We start from the raw sequence: 20,518 nt of genomic DNA, 5'->3' as shown, positions 1-20,518 counted from the left end.
GAGGTCCTACATCTACAGGTCACTGGAGACCATCTTCCAGAAAGTTCTATCGCATGGAGCCCTGGGTTTTTTATGCAAACAATGAATCACGGAACACTGCATCAAAAGCTAATGATGTTCTGTATGCTGGCTAAGATAACATAACACAAAAAATTATAAGAAACATAAAATAAATGGAGATAATCTTCCAAAAAGAAAAAAGAAAGGAAGGAAGGAAAGAAAGAAGGAAAGTTCTATTTGGCTTTAAGGTCTGCTCCTTCTGGGCACAGAACCCTGTCCTGGTCTGGGTCCCCTGTCATGCAAGAGGGTTGGCAGCCCATTCCTCAGCTTCTCCTGCGACACAGAGGCTTGGCCCAGATGGACGCATGACTGCCGGCCAGGCCAGGACACGCTTCTGCAGCCAGGCCTCCTGGCTGGGGCTCAGGCTGGGAGAGCTGACCTCACAGGAGAGCCAGCCAAGTCCAGGCCCCGCGAGGCTGGGCACCAGGAGCAGGGGCAGGGCTGCACAGGACAGCGTGGACCCCCTTTGGCAGCAGGGGGTGGGCAGGCTGAGTACGGAGCGGCCCTCCTGACGCGGATCGGAGTCACCCGACCCGCGAGGAATCTGAGTGGGAGAATGTCCTCTGTCTGCCTGCCTTCTGGCTGGGACACCAGTGTTCACCTGTCTGCATACCGGACCTCAGGCTGCACACTGGACCTCAGGCACACTGGACCTCAGCCCACCACCGGCTCAGCTCTGCCGGGTCCCCAGCCGACAGGGGACAGGTCTCCAACATCACGTGAGCCAATACTTCTCAACAGATCTCTTCATATTCTCACGTCGTATATACATAAATATGTCAATGTCATTGGAAATACTATAATCCATTTTTCCATCTCTCTATCTCTTGTTGGTTCCGTCTCTCCAGGGAAGTCAGACTCACACGGGCTGGTCCTTTCTGAACAGGTCCCTGATAAAAATAATCCTGTGTCGGCTCAGGAGAGATACAGGCAGCGATGCTGCGTGTGGCCAAAGACGTGCACCTCACAGAGCGTAATGATGGGTGTTGATGGGAAGGTCGGGGTGTGCATATTTGCTGAGCCCCTACTGAGTACAAGCTCCGGGCTAGGAATTTTACCGTCATGATAGCAACAGCTACACACACTGCCCCCCGAAGATAATTACGTTTCCGTGACCTCACCCGGCGGGGGGCAAACGGAGGCCCAGAAAAGTGAGCAAGACAGAGATGGAACGGGGGTCTGAAAGCAGTTCAAGGCCAAGGGACTTCCAGGTTCCCACACAGTCCAAGGGAAAGCCCTCACAACACGCCCTCACGGGGGACCACCCAGAAGGGATGTGTGTGGGGACCCTGGGGCCGGTGTCTACCCCAGAGCTTGGCATTGGCAATATGTTTTACAAAAAGGCAGGAATGGATGGACAGGAGAGAGGAAGGGACACACACCACGCCTACAAAACTGAAGGTGGCCTTGAGGCCACATCCCGTGTGGACCTTACCTCCGAAGAAGTCGGCTTGCAGTATCCAGCTCCGAAGACCAGGTTTTCCAGAGAGAGGCTGGACTGCTCTGGTCCCGTGTCTGGCCCGCCTTTACCAAGCCAGGAGCCTCTTCCTGGACGGGTAAAACTGAAAGGCAGGGGGATTGAAGAGGAGAAAAACAGTGTGAAGAAAGGCGTGGGGCTATGAGCTCAGCCCCTTGGGGCCATTAGTGGGGCGTTGTGACATTAGCCATTTAGAAGTAGGTGCCCCCCCGTCCCCAGGATGCCGACCCGACAAGGCAGCACAATTGCCATGAGATCCAGGGAGGTAAAACGGCACACGTCCTGCTCTGTGGACGAAGGAATACCCCTGATGGCCAACCACATGCCTGCCGAGAGACCCTGAGGCAGAGCTCCCAGGCCACGGGACTGGAGGGGCAGGCGGATGGGCTCCAGGCCAGAAGGACGGGGGTTCCATCTGCTACAGTCTGGGTCCTGCTTCTACTTCGGGGCACAGTCCGGGGTGAGCTCCTCCAACCCTGCTCCTCCCTGAGCCTCCGTCTGTCCTCCCGTAGAGGAAGGGGCAACTACAGCCCCCTCCAGCGCAGGTGCTCAAGAAATAATCCTGGAAGGATTTAGTCCAACCAACGACCTGCCTTCCTGCTTAACATCCTGACAGGGAACGAAAGCTCCCATATATTTCCGTTTAATTCATTTATGTAAATATGTACCAGGCGCACGCCCCGCAGCGGGCAGAACGTTAGGTGGCAGGGGGGCCGGAGGACACAGCCGTGGCCCTCTCCGCAGAGATGTTTCGGTCTAGGGAGGGACGCAGAGGTGACAGGATGAAGGCGGGCTCGGCACAGTGAGCACAGAGAGCAGTCATAAAGCCAGCTGGGCTGAGGAGGACGAGCTGGAGGTGATCCGCACGGAGAAGGGCCCGGAGGTTAGAGGCCGCCAGTGAGGCTGGGACTCCCAGGCTCCAAGCCTAGCAGAGCTCCCAGAAGCTACATGACATGGGTACGTTTTTAGCCTCTGGGTGTTTCTGAAGGTGGGAAAGGTGGGTCCCAGCACTTTCCCCAGGGGCTCTAAGGGTTCCTGAGCGTAGCCCAAAGTGGCTTCAAGGACAGCGTCAGGCAAAAAGTCACGATTCCATAAATGCTCCAGCTGCTGTCCATAATACCACAAATGCAATAAACTCTCACACCATGGTGACTGTTTACACGGCTTTTGTGGAAACACCACAAATATTAATGCATGTAACGTAATCATTACCCTGATTTGTTTGGAACTGCCATTTAAAGCAAATGCACAAACTACAAACGGATAAAAGGAACATTGCCGAGAAACAGAGAATGTGTGCGTGAGCTGTGACACTCACGACACCTTTGGGGACAGACGGCCAATTCGTAATGGGAAGGACTGGTTATTTCACTTAATGGTGGGCTTGATCAGCTTTTCCAACGGATCGAATCCCTCCCATGAGATCCAGCTCTCCTCATGTAAGGTGCAAAAATCAGGTTCCCTTCGGGGTGTTTCAGGAAAGGCAGAAGGTCTTCTGAGGTTAAATTTTAATTGCACACCTGCTTCTTCCTGACTAGATTTCACCGATGCTGTGAAACTCACTTTTCTGGAAAAAAAAAAAAACTAGAGTTCTCCCTAGTTGACAGGCATTTCCCTTCATTTTAAAGGGTTCCCTCTGTTCCCAGCCACTGTGAGTGAACTAATAGAAATCCTTCCTGTAAAATCCAGAGAACAGAAGACAGTTCTATTTTTACCCCCATCCCGGGAGGAGCCAGGCTCTGGCGCTGGGTGGCTCTGTGTGTTCCTCTCAGCCGCGTCTGATTTGCAAGGAGCTCGTTCTGTCAGAAGGTTACATTTTCTACAAGGAGTTTCCAGATCCCAGATCCTCGTTAGAAAGCATCAGTGCTCCCAGCAGCAAGAGGAGGGACACCTGCTTTTCACTGTGAACACTCAATCTCCTAGCGGGACCCTAGAGTGTCCTCCTGCCTCTACCCTGATGTCACTCCCAGCCCAGCCCACTCTGGCCACTGGAGGGATCTTCACGAAACAGGCTCTATCAAGGGAGGCTCTTGCTCAAAACCTTCCCTACCTCTCTCTTAGACAGTAAACAGATTCTCAGTTCTGTACCATGTCATTAGCTCCACCGCTAAATGTCACCTTTACCCTCCCCAGTTTATTTCTCGATGTCACAATCTCTGATCCCCCGGGTCCAGCTCAAAGGCTGGTTCTTCTCTAAAGCTGGTCCTGGTTTCCCCAGAGCAGAACTACTTCCCCACGCTCACAGTTTGCTCGGCCCAGTGCGTGCTTATGAGGTGCTGGCCAGGGGGCCAAGATCAGGGCCTGCAACATGGTAGACACTGCCCGGATACGAATCCGCTGAAGGCATGGCCCGGGGTTCTCCGTGTACGATCTCATTTAATCCTCCTGAGGTCCTCCTGGCATGTGCCGAGGCAGAAGCTTGGGGAACGGAAGTCACTTGCTGGAGCTGACAGGCTTCATCAGCAGGAGGCTCAGGACAGAACCTGGGACCCTCCTGCCACAGAGCCGACTTGGAAGGCCGTCGTACGCCATGCTCCCTACATGCGTTACACAGTGAACTAGATTGAGGTACTTAAGATGTCCCTGCCTCGCCAGGCTCCAGGACTTTCAGGGTCCCGGATGCAATCTGTTCATCCCAGAGCTTCTTGGCCCGGCCTTTCCAGAAACGACTAAAGCTTAGGGCACCCACCGTGACCCAGCCCGCATTCACCACGTGTGGCACATGATGTGAGCTTCGTCTCGTTGTACCCGCTTCGTTTCTGTTGGGTTCATAACCCTACTCATTTCTTAAGTTCACTCCTTCCTTCCTCCCTCTGTTTCTCCCGTTCCTATTTTGATGTTGAAACTCTTAGAGGTTAGATACCTCTCTGAGGACCCCCAGAAAGTACCTGGAGGTCCCAGACATCTGGAGCTCCATCTCTGGGACCCAGAACAGCCTACAGGGTGCTCTGCTTTCCCACCGGGCTCTCGGCTCACCTTCAGGGATGGTCCTTCAGGGCTGGCGACTCACACAGCACCGTCGGCCATCCGCCCTGCATCCCTGACAGCAGACGGACTGTGACCTCATGTCTGCACCAAGGCCACTCTCCGCCGAGCCGCAGAGAGAGCGCACAGCTGGGGGTGGGCAGCCTTGCAGGGCCTTCATACCGTCTACTGCTTTCTTGACTCTGTCTCCTGCGATTTCCCAAATTCGGGTCTGCTTTCGTTTGCTTCCGCCATGTTTTCTGTCAAACTCTGCTCAACGTCTGCCGTAGGATAACGCCATCCAAGCCGAGGGGCCCCCTCCATTTGATTCTGCATTCTTGGATGGAAGCGTCTTTAGCAATGACTCCTTGGTATACTGTGTGGGTCCTAACACCATTCCTGGGGCACAGCAGGCCTTCAGTATAGGCGCTGAGAAGGAACGATAGGTAGTCCCATGGGCTCCCTTCCGGAGGGCTAGTTTCCATGAAGGAGCTCAATCCGTGATGGGCAGGAGAAGGACACACTTGTTCACGTTTGCCAGCAGGGCCGAGGGGCCAGGCACTCCGCACACACAGCCCATGAAGTCAGCTCTCTCCACCTCCAGTGTCCTTGGCTCCATTCACGGGCCCTAAGCTAAAAACCACCCCCCAAAGACTCTCCCCAGTTCAAAACCCAATGCTGCTTAAGGCCCACCCTATGCAGGGCCCCCTTTGCTCTCAGAAACTAGACTTTTTTAGTCCACTGAGCTTTTCTCTCTCAGGCCGACATTTCTTGACTTGGGAATTATTGTTGACTTGATACATAGGCACCCCGTCTACCATTCAAGGTCAGTGTCTGAATTAAACCCATCAGCAAACACAACCCAGGATGGAGCTTGGCCAAGAGGCCCAGGGACTGAGTGAAGGTCTCCAGGGGCAGCATCTCCTGGCCACGGCACCTGGCCAGGATCCGGGTTCCTCCTTCCCTATTCACTGACCCCAACCTGGGCCTCACGCAACAATAATCACTGGGGACTGCAGTGTCCCCCACAGGCATTTTAACTCCCAGTGCAGAGAAGCTGTCCTGAGAAGGGACCCTGGAAGGTTAGCCCTTTTCCAGGACTACAGATTCTCTCCGCGAATATCCCTTTGAACACCCGAGCAACTCATGTCCGTGAGCAGGGCAGGGTTTCGAAGGAACCTGGCGTATGTCTGGCCATGCCAGGCACACAAGGTACTAGCTCTGTTCTTCCACTTGTGGCATTTCTGAAACCTCAGGGTCCTGCTTTGGAACAAACAGCAAGCCCGGGAGAGGCCAGCAGACAGAGCCCCTGCCCCGGGCTTGGCCGCATCCTCTTCTGCGCTTGGGCCGCATGAGGGCTCCTGGCTTAGCGATGAAGACAGTGTGTCTCGGGGACATGCGGGGACTTCTCAGTCAAGGCATCGTTAGAATAAGCAAAGCCCAGCACGGGGTCCAGGTATGATCCACTGCTGGCAGGTTGTCAGCCCCCGGCTCCCTGCCCATGCACCCCTGACTCCCAATGCCCTCCCCCACCCCGCTCACCTCACCCCAACTCCTGAGGGAGGCCCAGAGCCTTGACAGTCAGCCTGGGAGAAGCTCCTGTGGTCGGCCCCCGTCAACCCCAGCCAGGCCAGAGCCCCCCCAGCTGCCCCGGGGATGGAGCGAAACAAGAATGGCAGAGCCGCGCCCCTGCACCTCCGGGATCATGGCCATCGCTTCCTACCTGATCAAAGGCTGCTGCAGAGCCACGAGGGCGGCGTGGACGGTCACCGAGATGACTGACAGATGGAAGTAGTCGAACATGACGGGGACCTGGTGGTGCAGACCCCTCCAGGCATGGAAGTGTAGGCCGAGCGTGCGGCTGCTGATCAGGGGGGCCCCCGCCACGTCCCTCAGCCTGGAAGGCAATCGAGTGCGCGCCCCTGAGTGACGGCGGGCCCGCCCTGCTGTCACTCACACAGGTCTGCGTGACAGCCTCTCCCCGGGCCCACCACCCCGCGCACATCATCTTAGTCAATCCCTACAGTCACCCTGTCTGGTTGAAATCATTTCTCCTGTGATTGGCAGATGAAGAAACCCCGTGTCCAAGAAGAAAAAGAAGTCAGGAGGCATCACATAGCTATTTCTATCTCTCGGCAGCCCAGGGGCTCCCAGGCGTGGACACCAAGCCCCCTGCCAGGCCAGTGATGGAGGCACACTCAGACCCTTCCCAGGGCTCATCTCAACACAGAAGCCCTCCATGGTCTCCCTCCCCCTCTGCTCCTTCCCCTCCCCCCACATGCAGGAAAGCACTTCCTTTCTAAGTCTGTGCTCTCTACTAGATCTCTAGCTCCTAAGGCCAGGAAATATGACTAATCAGCCTTTCTGTCCCCAACACCTAGCATCTTATCCTGCACACTATAGAAGCTGGGCCAGTACTGGCTTACTGAAGAGAATAACTGTGGGGCCAAATGAGTGTATGAGTCCCTAAGCATACCGATTAAATAGTCTGACCACTTTTATCACGGATTTCTCGACCTTTGTTCTAGCATTTTGTCCTTGGTGCCTGTCTGATTCCCAAGAGACGAACTGGCTGGTAGGCAAGGTCCAACAGAGTCTCTGGTGACAAAAATAGGGTTGCTTCTTCTCTAAATAAAATTCCTCCAGTACTAATCTCAAGCTCTGGAAACGAATCCCTCAGGTTCTCCAAGTTTCTCTGAGCCAGAGCACTTGGGAAGCCTGGATGGACATGAGTAGAGCAGAAGCTCAGAGAATAGTCAGAGACAAACTTCTCCTTCCTCCGCAGATGGGGAAATGAGACACAGAGAGAGCAAGGGCGGCAAACTTCCAGGACCTGCCCCAATGCTGCGTCCTGGAATCTTTGCTGCTTATGCCTTGTGTGCAAAGGAAAGCCAAACACCCAAATCACAGCAGCCCCGTGTGACTCCACAAACAGACCACAAACAGGGCCTCCTCTCTGCCCCAGGAGAAGCATGGTTTGGAAAGAGCCAAGAGGATCCCTCCTGAGCCTCTGAAAGTCATTAACGTTTATAGTCACTTTGATTCTGAGAACAATGTACTGAGGCTTTACCATGAACGGAATCCAGTGCTTTTCCCTTAACCCACATGATGATCGTGTGAGGCCTTTCCCAGCATCATTCCATCTACAGACAAGGAAGTAAAGCCAGCATGAGTGAACCGCCTGCTGCCAGGTCCTAAGGCAGAACCAGAATGCCAGACCCACATTCATCTGACCACGCAGTCCATTCTGTATTACCGGACTGTATTGGAATCCATTCATACACAGGCTTGTGGGAATCCCAGAGATAGTCTTAGGCTAGAACAATAGAGGTGAAGTGAAGTACATGTCAGGGTAGTGAAGGTGTCAAACATGTGGAAAAAGAATTTAAGTCACATTAATCGGAGTAAAGACCTCAGAATAAAGGAGGTGATAGCTTGTTTGTGCTCTAAAATGTGGCTAGAACCAATCAATGGAGATAAAAATCAGTCCATAGTGGTTTCAATGTAGAAAGGACAGAGGTAAACTGGAGAGCATGGAGAGGAGAGTGTCTGCATTTATATAAAGGAACTTAACAAAATAAAATAAAAAGCCCAAAACATAGAGAAAGAGCCCTGATATTTAATTGGAGATGAAGAGACGACTTTATCAAAAAGTCTTGTTTACCTGATCTTAAAGGGTCAAGCTGACTGAGAATTTTTCTAAGTGGTTGCACGAACTAAAATCCAGGGGAACGGAGGGAAGGCACACAAAAAGGACTTGTTGCTTAAATAAAGAAGAATCTCCTCATAGGCAGAATTGCCCAGGGACAGAATGGGATCTGATGGGCAGGAGTGAGTTCCCTGTCCCTTCGCAGGCGTATGCTTGTGAACCTTCACAGTGTAGTAGGTGCGAGCCTGAGGGAAGACGAGAGCAGGCTGATCTTGACTTTGGGGATGGGATAACCATCTGTCGGTGGGGGGGGGGGGGTGGGTTGCTGTCCTGCGCCCTGTAGGATCTTCATTGGCATCCAGGGACTCTATCCATCCGTTCAAGTAGCAGCACCCTATGCGTAACAATCAAAAATGTCTCCAGATGTTGCCCAAATGTCCCTGGGGACAGAATCGCCCTGCCCACAGTGAACCACTGGAGGAAATAGGGGTCATGAGACCTTCGAAATCCCTGAGATTATACACGGTGCTTCTCCAACTGGTCTCCACTCTGGTCTACATGGTTCTAAAGAAGCCTCTGCCTGGGTCATGTTTCAAAGTCTAATATGTGTCCCCAGGATGTGCAAAAGACACTGTCTCATCCTTAAACTCAATTTATGAAAATGAAAAAATATGGCATTAGAAATTTTGCCAGCCTCTTGCTTCCTGTTCCTCTTAGCTAATCTTATACTCCATGAAGCCCCCCTGTTCTGATTGTGATTAAGTGCTCTGTGTTGCCGAGAGGAAGGGACATAGGGAACCCTGGCCCCGTGTGCATCTAGGAAGCCACAAGGAGGAAGAAGACATTGATTAGGCCGGCCACACACTTGAGATGTTGTCTCAGTTAATCTTCATAACAGACTGATGAGGAACCAATTGTATAATAATGTCCATTTTATAAATGAGGCTGCTGAGATGTAGGAACGTTCTGGCACTTGACCAGCATCTCGTGGTTGATGAGCACAGAGTGTGAGATGTTGAATTTCATGCGCTTTGTGTCCCTTTATGTTAACCACTCTTCTGATGACAAGATGGTCTCAATTCCTGGGTCTACCATGGCTATCATTCAGGCTGACTGGTGGGATGCAGGACTTCTAGGCTGAGGGGTAGGATTCTCTGATGACTTAGAAATGTCTACCACAGAGTGACAGATGGGTGTTTCTGAAGGAAGCAGGCACGAGAAGAGAATACAGGTGGATTAATGAGGTGCATGAAAGACAGAAATCACAGATGCCTGAGGGGACATAGGAGACCAGAGCCAAGAGCTTCACTTCTGAGTCTCTAGGTTAGGAAGAAAGCCAGCCTCCTAAAGGGGCTCTGAGTTCAGTATGGCTCTAAACCATGAAGATGGTGTGAGGAGAATAAGATCTCCTAAGCATCCACCATCCCACAAAGGAGTAAGCAGCAGATATGAGGGAAATGCACGGCCAGAAGGGCTGGGTCCAGACAAGAATGAGCATCTGTGCTATTGCGCCCAGACCCCATGGCAGGACCATGGACAGATACTCCTGATGCCCAGGACACTAGATGTGACCATCTACACATCAGCAGATGTCCATTCTCAAGGTGTGGAAACATCGGATCACCGACGTCTCAAAGAATCCCATCTGCTTCAACTCCTCGTATTATGGAAACTTCCATGACAACCAGATGCATCTCAGGGATGAGACCGTCCCTGAGAAAGGGGAGAAGGCTTTGGGAGGGAGTCTGAAATTTGAAGGGATGAAGGGATCAGGGGATCAGGGGATCGGGGGACCGGGGGACTTTTCCACCTGCATCAGACCATTGGCCACTCGGTTCTCCATTATCCACCGCAGAGCACGAAGCATCGGCTGAAGTGGTTGTAGACACCAGAAGGGGAGATTAATTTGTGGAGAGTAGTCAGAATAATTCCCCGAGAGTCTGCTAACAGAACAGAGGGAAAGGAGTGTCTCGCCCGTAACTGTAAGCCTCATGAGAGGGATCTTCAAGTGAGCTTGCCCTGGGTCCCTTAGAATTGGGAGAACGTAGGTCCTTGTGCCTGCCACACCCTGCAGAAGTCCTTCCGAGAGAGGCTGAGGGTGGGTGTATCGGCCACAGGCGGAGTGGGCAGGATTGCAGGGGGAGGGAAGCCCCACCAGGGAGGGATTCAAGTGCCTTTGTTCATTTCCCAAGGCCCAAATGTGGGTTCTTTGGAGAAGAATATGCCAGAAGAGCTCCCTGCACGGAGTAGGTGAGCCAGGCACAGGAAACAAGGCTGTATCAAAGACCCGCAGGGTTGGAGGTGGAGGAGTGAGGAAGTTTGACTAATCAACGTGGAGATCCCAAGGGATGTATAGGGATACCCCAAGAGCAACTAAATCTGCCTTGCATGACCCCTGCCCACCCCCCCCATCCTCCACCATCTCCTTCCTCCTTACTGCACTTGACCCGGCAAGGTCCACACACCCCAGCCGGGAAGGAGGCAGGAACAAGTACGAAGCCGCCCACCATCCCACCTCTGCACCGGGAGCTTCCTGACCTGAGCTAGCCTGGGGCTGGGGGAGGTGGGGTATAGGCGTGGACGAGGGCAAAGAAGAGGTCAGAAACCAGATGAGGGGTTGCAGTTTTGCTAATATTCTTGACTGGACTTATGATCCCAGAAACAGGGACCATCCCCTTCTGACCGCACAGAACCTGCAGCTGACAGCTCGCCCGAGCAGGAGAGGAGGCCCCAGCATAGGCCGAGAGGAAGCAGTTCCCAGAAGAAAAGCCGCTGTCTCCTGCTTGTTTACTCAGCAGGTTACCCATAAATGGATTTTCAATTTTCAGAGAGTTGAAACATAATAGCGGACATTTAGTACAAAGACGCAGAATCCTGGAAGAATCTCCTTGGATTCAGAAGGAGCCTTGAGACTTGCTGCTTCAGAGTATGGTCATTCATTTAAAGACCTAATGAAAATAATATTGCACTGAAAACAAATGGAGGTGTCAGCGACGAGACGGTGCCAGATAATGAAGGCAAGCGGGCCGGCTGTTTTCTGTGCACGCAGCACGCGAGCGACCGGCTTAAAATGCATGCCGTCGGCAGTGACCACGCGGGCACCCCAGCCCCGTGGCTGGGTGGGCTGTGGCAGTGGAGACCACTCTAGCTGCTCGGGAACCAGGTTTCTGAGCCATGTTCTAAGGTTCAGGGCCAGGAGGTGCCCCAGGGGCAGGGAAGGGCCGGAGGGAGGAAACCGCAGGCCCACCGTTCAGGACGTCAGGGACACTCACTGCTGCTCACTGTCCGTAAAGTGCAGATCCACCTTGAGCTGAAAATCAACCTCACTTAGCGCCTCCTCCACCTGAAAGAGAAAGTGCAGAGGAGTTAAGGGTCAGATCTGGTCCAGATCAAAAATGTGGCTGGTCTGTTTCTCACAGTTTAAGACAAGCCTCTCTCCACAAGGTTAATTTCACTCCATTTGTAAAGCGGAATTCCCATGCACATTCCGTGGAATCCCGGATGAAGGGGAGATCTGTGTGTATTCCCAGGAAAACAGAAGGAAGAGATTTACGTAAGTCAAACGTAGGGGGAAAGTCAATGTGAAAAAAAAAATAAAAAGTTAAATAAGTTTGCTCTAAGTTTGCTCTATCACAGGACTTTTGAGAACTTTATTTCCCCAACAGATTTGATCTGGCATCCTTTCAGGCAGGAGGGAAGTGTTCCTGCTCTGGGAAGCGGGCGTAGCTGTGAACTTGCCCACAGGAAACCCCATTTGGCTGGTGATGGGACGCTGGTGCAGGTGCCAGTGTCTCTGCCCTTAGGCACGCCCGCCTGCTGGGCACCACTGTCCAGGTGTCCAGAGAAGGCTGGTTGACGTTCGGGAAAGTGAAGTCACTCTCCAAGGTGGCTCAGCTTCCTGAGAAAGCAGAGCTTTTGTTTTTGTCTTGAGGTCTGTTACACTCAACCGTTTACATTTTGGGACAGTTTGGCATTTCCACAGCTGCTTTCCTTTGTCACTTTCCTGTTTTCATCAATTCGCAAAGGGATCTATTGGTTCTACCTGCCAGCTTCCCACATACACCTAAAAGCTGGCACCCCTCATTCTTCTTTTCCCATACTGAACACCCTCCCCCCACCTCCAGGAAGACTGCTTGCCAAAAACCAGATCCCCCTGCTCCTCCTGCTCCGTGGAGAAACCCAGGTAAGCACTGTGCTCCTGGACCAGAACTCCGGCTCCTCCCCATGCCCGACTGGCCGGAGCTCTTCGTCCCTGAAACCCACAAAATGCTGGTTTCTAATTTCTTTCTCAGCATTCGATGCTGCCTATGACAATTGCTTCAGGTTTCTAACCTGGAAGCCAGTGAGCCAGATTGTAACCACAGACACAGTTTGTTCAGTCTGCACAAAGCTGCAAGTTGCAACTCACAAATTGCAAACATTCAAAAATCAGGCAACTTCACATTTCTATCACAAGTCTCCAGCTTCTATTAAAAAAAAAAAAATCCCCTGGATCTGGCAGCACAGGGCTGCCATCTAGAAGCCCGGTTTGGATCAGGCTCCCCGCATTCACGGACAGTCCCCAACTGGCCTGTGGCCAACCCCCACCCCCGGCCATTTTCTTGCCTCATGTCCTGTTAATCAGTTACCATTAAGAGAGAGAGTAGTCTTAATTCATTCTGGATCCCCAGCTCCTGGAACAGAGCCTGCCACATAGAAAGTATTCATGTATCCTGAGGAATAAATAAAGCTCTTCTCCACCCCCACTCCTTTTGGGTTTTGTTTCTTTGCAAATGTCCTCATCCCACAGGGGTGGAAATCTCTTACCCAAAGGCATCTCTGGAAACACGTTCCTGGTTAAGCATAGCTCAGCAGAGACATATGGATGGAATTTATCTTTAGGTCCCCAGGGTTTTAAAATTTGTTCCAAAAAAAGCTTTTAAAAGTTAACATTTTGCTGGATCCAAGTGCTATGAATAACTTCCGCTTCTAGCTTTGTTTTGCATAATCGCAAACCCTGCTTCGTACACACAACCCAAGCAACGGAGCCTCTTGCCACCCGTTCCTAGGAAGTGAGATTGGCAAAGGAAGGCCGCCCAACCACCTCCTGAGCATGCTGGCTAGCAACAATTCACTGTGAGCTCCAGTTTTAAACTTGCTGCAAATCCTCTGGAACCAGGAGAGGAATCCCGGGCCAGGATGAGCTGTGGCTAGATTGAGCCTGGCCACGACTTTACTGATGTCTCAATAATTTAATTCCAGGAGGCTCCAGAATGAAGTTAACCACCGAATTCGCCCTTGGCTGTTGGCTGCCCTCCCCTCCCTCCAAACACACACACTCATGCATGGGCACGTGGAGAAGGTTACACACATGCACACATTTGCACACGCACACATGCACCAACACTTGTTCGTGTGCCCTTCCATCGCTCTGCCCTACGTGGTTAAAGACATCACCTCCCTTTCAGAGTAATGTCTAGCACCAGCAAGCCATGTGGTGTAGCTCTGGACATAGTCACAGAAGCTAGTATTTGTAGAGGGGCTCCTGGGAGCTCCACTGTCCATTGTATCTTATTCAACGTGGACAAAACCGTGAATTCAGAAATACTGTCTCCGTTCCCAAATAAGGACCTTGAGGGTCAGTATAGTAGCGAGCTCCCGATTCAGCTCTCCCAAGGCCAACTGGTGAGTGAGGCCCACGGCCCAGATTCGGTCAAGGGCTCATCTGCTTCTTTGGCCTTTTTGCACGGTCCCATCTGAGTTGTTGGGTTATGCGTTCTCTCCCCGGCTGGTTTTGACGCCCCTCGTAATGTGACTCTCGCATCTTCTCCTCCATCGTCAGTGTCTCTCCTGAGCCACAGCACAGCCCGGTGGGAAGGTCGGTAACAGTGGAAGTCAGTCTACCTGGATGCCATTCTTGGCTCTACCCGGGGCCAATGAACCTCTCTAACTTGGTTTTCTCATCTGGAAGATGAGGGTAAATATGACCTTTATTCTTAGACAGCACTGCTGTCGTGTGACTAAGAAAATGCACCAAGAGGACTGAAAGTGTACAAACAAAGACCATGCTCAACAAATACTAGTTATTGTTATTTCTGAATTCCTGGGGGACTGACCCCGCCCTCCCAGGACCCCCCCTGCTCCACCGACTCCACACGCAGGCCTGCATACTGCTCGTAAACACAGATGTCCTGGTCAGGCTGCCTGGGTTCAAATCCCACCTCTACCACTTCCTAGCGGCATGATTTCGCTCCAGCTACTAACTTTCTCTGCATCTCTGTATCCTCATCTGTAAGACACTTCACAGGACTGTAGTGATGATTCGGTGAGCTCTCCCAAGCAAAACACTCAGCACACGCCACACAACACACATCTTAGAAATGCAAGGCGGTACTTATGTTAAGATCCTGGGGGTGTTATCATGACTCAACCTGAATTCCAACCACTCCCCAAAAGGAAACGGGTCTTCTTCTAACTACCCTGGACTTTCCATGGACCCCAAGCCCATTTTCTGGCCAAAATAGAGTCAATGCCCATCAACCTTCCTTGACTACAGGATGTGCCACGTCCCTTATGCTTAACCTGAGTCCAGGTCTATGGGCTGCGCTCTGCTGAAACACAGCTTCCTCTCTCCACCCATCCCCACCATGGCTGCCTTTGCTGTGGTGCCTTCCAGCATGCATGGACCAGAGCTCTGCCCCCATGCTCTGGAGAATTGGACCCCACTTTCTCTATTTCCAATCCTAGCTCTCCTCCTCCTGACTCCTGAGGGAGCCTCAGAACAGGTTATCCATGGTGGTCCGCGAGGCCGGTGCTGTGTGTTGAGTCTTCAGCGCTCCTGTCCAGCCTTGTACCTGTGCCGCCTCCTACCCCACCGGAAATTATGTTTCTTCCCCAGATCTGCCGTCCACCTCACTGCTTCTCCCTGCCTCAGTATGCTACCCGTGGTCTTGAAAGCCCTTCACGGCCTCCAGTGGAATTTCCATGCATCCCTTAAAGATTCACAAGTCTGAATCAACTCTATCTGCCTGGCTCACTAGGTCTGGGACGGGCTCAAGAATCTGCATTGTGAACAAGCATGCCAGGTTTCTGTGGTGTGGTTACGAGGAGGGGTCCCACTTCGAGAGATGCTTTCCTTTTTTAATCCTATAAAAATGCAAACTTACTGAGAAAGACTTTTTGGCATAATCTGCTCCTCCTCCTCAGGGCACCAAGCATCTTGCTGTTGAGAACAGCCTTCCTTGCCTGGGCTGCTGGGAAGCTCAGTGCTGACTGTGCAGCTGCTATTAGCAATGCCCAGCACCATGTTGTTGTACTTTGGTCTATGACATTCATCCCGGGCTTCCAAGCTTTTCCGCCCCCTTATCATGTTTTTCCTCTACTCTGGCTAACTCTGCTGTTGGTGTTGTTCTCCCTCTTTTACTATTCTATGCACTTGTCAGCCTCCCCAAGTTCCCGGAGTGATCACCAGAGCGTGTGCGAATAAACAGCCATCCTACTTTGACACTCACTGTTTGCTACTGTCGTGGAAACAACCTATCCTAAGCCTTAGGCTGGGGTGGCTTCTGGCCATGGCCGCGTCTTGCACTGACCCATGCCCTCACAGTGCAGACACAATCTTCGTGTCTCCATTTTCCATAGCATGGGCGACCGTATGCTTGACGGGTAGCCGTCAGATGAGTATCCGCTGTCCACCGTGACGGGCTATGTGCATGCGGGAACACGAGCTCTGGACAAGTGGCTACAGGCAGTGTTTTGATTGTCAAACCCAGGTAGTCACTGAAAAAGACCTAATGCCTCCATGCTCAATACACAGTGTTTATGGACCTACCTACCTAACTTCAACTGTCCCTGACTTGGGTGGCATTGTTTGCCGCTGTCTGGAGTACCCCAAGGCTGCAGCAAATTACTGGCTTATGGAGATGCATGACTCGGTAGAGGAAGGAAGCAATGTGCATCGTCACAAGGACTCCCTATTCAACCTCAAAACCGAGGCTTGTTACAACCTCACATGAGCTGAACTTAGACGTGGAGAAAGGCTACAAACTCCAGGGTGGGAGCACGTCTTAAATTCAGATGACAGACGACGAACACACCCGAGCGATGTCCAAACCCAGCCTCCCAACATAGCTGCTGCCCAGAAGGGCTCGGAGGTCAACATGGCAAATGACGATGGTCCACGAGAGGCAAACCGGTGTTCTCTTGGGAGAATCTGGCTGAGACACGTGTGGACGCACAGACTCGTCTGGAGACCTTGACGCTCAAAATAACCTCTGCGGTCTCTTCCTAACCTGGGCAGGAAGGAAGCAGAGGACGCTCTCAAAATGAAGACTATGTGCAGTTCAGGAAAGTGCTGACTCACAAGGGGGTGGGGACGGTGTATGGAAGCCACAGACGAGAGCCGGGGCGTCAGGGCTGGTCACTGCAGGACAACCGGATTGCCCCAGGCCAGCAGACACATTCAGAGGGAGCGGTTGTCGGAACTGGGGAGAAAGCTACATGGAGTGAGCCCCCTGTCCTGAGCTGAGGCCTTGGCTAAACCTTTAACAACCGGGTCTCAGAAGGAAAATGAAAAACCCTGATTGGCAGCATTGTCGATTTCTCTGGTACAAATATTTCCACCACAACCGATTTCCAGCTGAACGGGACGTCGCTGAATGCGGAGGTGGAAAGAGACGGGTACCTCTGGCTGTCACAGGCCGGGGTCCCGCACACAGGACGAGCAGCCCTCTCGGACCCAGCGTGGAAGGAGCCCGTGGAAGGAGCCCACTTTCCCACCTTCCCTCCAGTCACCGCCAGGCCTCTCACAAGCTGAGCCCAAACAGACCAGAAGGTAAGGATTCTCCGGGGCGATGCAGGCAGTCGGCTCCGGGGTCCAAAGTGGGCGGGGAAAGTGGGGGCAGGGCACCAGCCGTCAGGGGACAGTGGGCCCAGCTCACGGGAGCTGCTTTGGGTCTCCGAGATGTCAGTTACAGACAAAGCGTTCAAGGTCACTGTGATGGCACAAGGGAGACGAGGCTCAGGGTAACCGAAGGCTAACAGGCCCTGGACATACCGGTTTCTGCTTGGAGAGAAGGGGGCTCCAAAGGCCCTAAAAGGAGGGATTCCGAATTGAATCTGTTCATTCACCAAGTCATCTGCTCACGCCTGCTGGCTGTCTCCAACCGAGTCCGATGGCAGGCCCCAGAGTTGCAGAGACAGAGAGGAGACCGCAGCCCTGAGAAGCTCACAGACTGGGAGGGGGTGAGGGGCAGAGTCTAAGAGAAACACCGCGCCCTTCCACCTCTCAGACCAAATCAGTGGCTCCCCACCAGCAAGGATAAGCCCCGTCTTCCCTCCCACGCGCCGGCGGCACTAAGTCTGGCCCCAACCACCTCTCCAGCTTCACCTCCTGCTCCTTCTCTCCACTCACGGTGCACGCCACCTTGGCTTTACTGCTTTTGCTGGGACACATCAACCTCATTCCCACCTCAGGGCCTTTGTCCTTGCTGTGCCCTCCCCCAGGGATGCCATCTCCCCGAGCACCTAGCCTGCCCAGCTCCTCGGCACTGGGATCTCACTCAGGGCTGACGTCTCCTGCCTGTCCCTTGTCCTCCGGGGAATACGCGTCATCTCGTGTGAAGGTGGTTGTGTAGGAGCAGGAGCTCCGGGTGATCAGGAAGCAGAAGCCTTGCAGAGTCGCCCTGCCAAGCTCTCTCTTCCACGCTGGTCCAGCGGTAGCCCCACAGGCCCTCCAACGGGGGTGCCAACTCCCAATCTCAGGCCCTTGTGGGTGCTCCTTACAGACGAGGAAGCCGAGCAGCGGGCACTGCGAGGCTCAGGGACAGGGCGGCACACGGCTTACTTCATTTCACTGTAACGTGCTCATCGAACAGTAAAAGACAAGCCCCAAGGGACGCCTGGGTGGCGCACTTGGTTGGACAACTGCCTTCGGCTCAGGGCGTGATCCTGGAGTCCCAGGATCGAGTCCCACATCAGGCTCCCAGCTCCATGGGGAGTCTGCTTCACTCTCTGACCTTCTCCTCGCTCATGCTCTTTCTCACTGTCTCTCTCTCAAATAAATAAATAAAATCTTTAAAAAAAAAAAAAAAAAAAAGACAAGCCCCAAGACACCAGGGATATTTTCTTATTCTAGCTTTAGTCCCTAACAGGTGCTCGTCAGTACTGAGTCTGTCTCTAAGGGACAGAGAGATGATAAAGGAATGAAGAACGAGGGACGGTGTTTCATCTCCGGCCACATAACAGGACCTGGTCACCACCTAGACCATGAAAGACGTGGACAGAAAACCACGGGGAGGAGGGAGATGTCACCTGGCCAGGAGGGCTCATTCCACACACCACTTAGGGAATGTAAGTGGGGGACATGCCTCTAATCCAACTTTCCTAAAATGGGAAGGGACTTCCACGTCATTCAAGGTCTTCTAGCAAAAAGTGAGCCGCCGGGCTGTGGGGAAGGGGAGTGGAGGTGGAACTGGGCAAGTGGGTGCAATGGCTCAGACTTCAGATATTTCTTCAAAATACGTTAATCTGAGGAATAGAGAATTTTTGATCAAGTTTCCTCCCAGCAGGATGAGATCCCTGAGGTCTATGGGCTTTTTCTCATGCTGCCCACTCCCTCTGCACGGGGTGCCCTTTCTGCTTCCCTCCCTCCGAGGGACTCTGTGTTTGTGAGTCTCGAAGCCAGCTCCTTGCCGGGACCATCGATGCCCCCCACAGGGCTCATCTCTCCATCCTGGGGGCCCTTTGTTTGTTTGAACGCTCAGCCAGCCTTGTGCACCTCACCCACCAGGGCACTGCTCTCTGGCCCTGTGTCCAGTCCCTCGAGGGTAGAGTCCTTGCCCCCTTTCCTGCCGCTTTGTCCCCCAGCCAAGGGCCCAACACAGAGCCCCACACAATGCAGAGACCCAGTGGGTGTCTGCCGACTGACTCCTTGCCGGAGCCCCAGAACCAACAAACAAACGGGCACATGAAGAATGAACAAAAGCGTCAGTCAGGGAGCTGATGGAAACTGCTCGGAACGTGGCAGGAGGAAGCATATGGATAAAAGAAAAAGTACAAAAAGCATAAATGAGTAAGTGCATGAGTTCTCTAAAGTCATGAATCCTGTCGGACTCCAGAGCTGATCTACGGCTTCTCCTTCACTTCCCGTTTAGCCAGCAATGGATCCAAAGCCCTTGTGGCTGGCGGCAGATCACATGACTTACCCTTTCTCCATCTAAGAGCAGATGAGCCCGGAAGAGGACGGCGTCATTTATGGAGACCTCTTCGTTCCTGTACAAGATCTGAAAGACCCTGCTGTGCACGGCGTTCTCATGGGCGTAGGCTGAGTGCAGGCTGCTGCTGTCTGCAAGACAAGAAGGAGTAAGAGCCCGTGAGCTCCAGGTCCATCCCACACCTGCGGCCTCCTCCAATGTCAGCCCAGCTCAAGGACGGTAACGGCCCCCAAACACATCGTGGTGTCCAAACATGAAAACCACAGAAGAATGGCATCGCACCCTATAAAGACTGCTCTTGCGGGAACTAGCCTGTGCTCTCAGAAGAACCTTACTGATCCCTTACAGACCACATGATCTGATCTTGTTGCGCAGTGCTCCTTGTTTGGAAATCAGGGCCCACCCAATCTCTCACCCGCTCCCATGTCCCCTCCTCTGTGAGGCTTTCCACAATCCTCCGCTCCTGTAATCAGGGAGGAAGCGAAGAACAGAGAAATAAAGACAAAAACTTCTTATCCTTCTCCAAGGACCTCCTTGTGCCCTCAGAATCTCTTTCCTGAAAATGTTGTTCACATGACATGTATGATGTGGAGAACACTGTGTCTTGAGTTTCAGGTTAAGTGAATTTTAATGGTACTAGACATCAGGTCTTTAAAGGGCCTTGTTCAACTCTTCTGTCTTCCAAAGCTTTCCAAGTATACCCTAATCCCTAAACCCTGTCTGCACGCTGAGTTCAACTTCAGAGAGACGCGTCTGTCTCATGAGGACCAGAGACTTGTCTGCATCTGCTGACCAGAGTTATGGAAAGCAAACAGGTGAATTTCTCAGAACCACTTAACACATAAACCGCATGCTAGGGAAAATATAAAAAAAAATTCTCACATAAATAATGCTAATGTTTCTACAATATAAGGCAACGATTATAAGGCCATTCATAAAATGGCCAGCCGTGTGGTACTTTGCAGCTTCCAACATGAGTTCATGCACGTTACATTTTCTTAATCCTTCCAGGAAATTGCTAGGGAAGATTTTGCTACAGATGAAGAGAACCAAGGCTCAACGGAAAAGAGGCAGGAGTCTTGGTATTTGTATGTGATGAGGCATCGTGAGAATTTATCCTCACGTCTATCTATTTAACAACCAAGAGATCCCAGGTGAAGGAACAAAATGTACCCA

General features: G+C 52.4%; 1 protein-coding gene across 5 annotated transcripts in view; it reads right to left on the bottom strand.

Moving 5' to 3' along the window:
• Positions 1–20,518, bottom strand: part of FAM135B (family with sequence similarity 135 member B) — a 278,086-nt gene that overhangs the window by 74,133 nt on the left and 183,435 nt on the right. For all 5 annotated transcript variants that reach the window (XM_044244899.1, XM_044244898.1, XM_044244901.1 and 2 more), the window contains 4 exons: positions 19,334–19,473; positions 11,423–11,493; positions 6,225–6,398; positions 1,496–1,622 (listed from right to left, as the gene is read on the bottom strand). In XM_044244899.1, the coding sequence (XP_044100834.1) occupies positions 1,496–1,622; positions 6,225–6,398; positions 11,423–11,493; positions 19,334–19,473 (512 nt within the window). The remainder of the gene's footprint in view (positions 1–1,495; positions 1,623–6,224; positions 6,399–11,422; positions 11,494–19,333; positions 19,474–20,518) is intronic.

This window comes from Neovison vison, chromosome 4 (assembly GCF_020171115.1).
Source record: "Neovison vison isolate M4711 chromosome 4, ASM_NN_V1, whole genome shotgun sequence".
Classification (NCBI taxonomy): Eukaryota; Metazoa; Chordata; class Mammalia; order Carnivora; family Mustelidae; genus Neogale; species Neogale vison.
The sequence above is the reverse complement of the archived record's forward strand: the minus strand, read 5'-3'. Positions and strand labels throughout refer to the sequence as shown.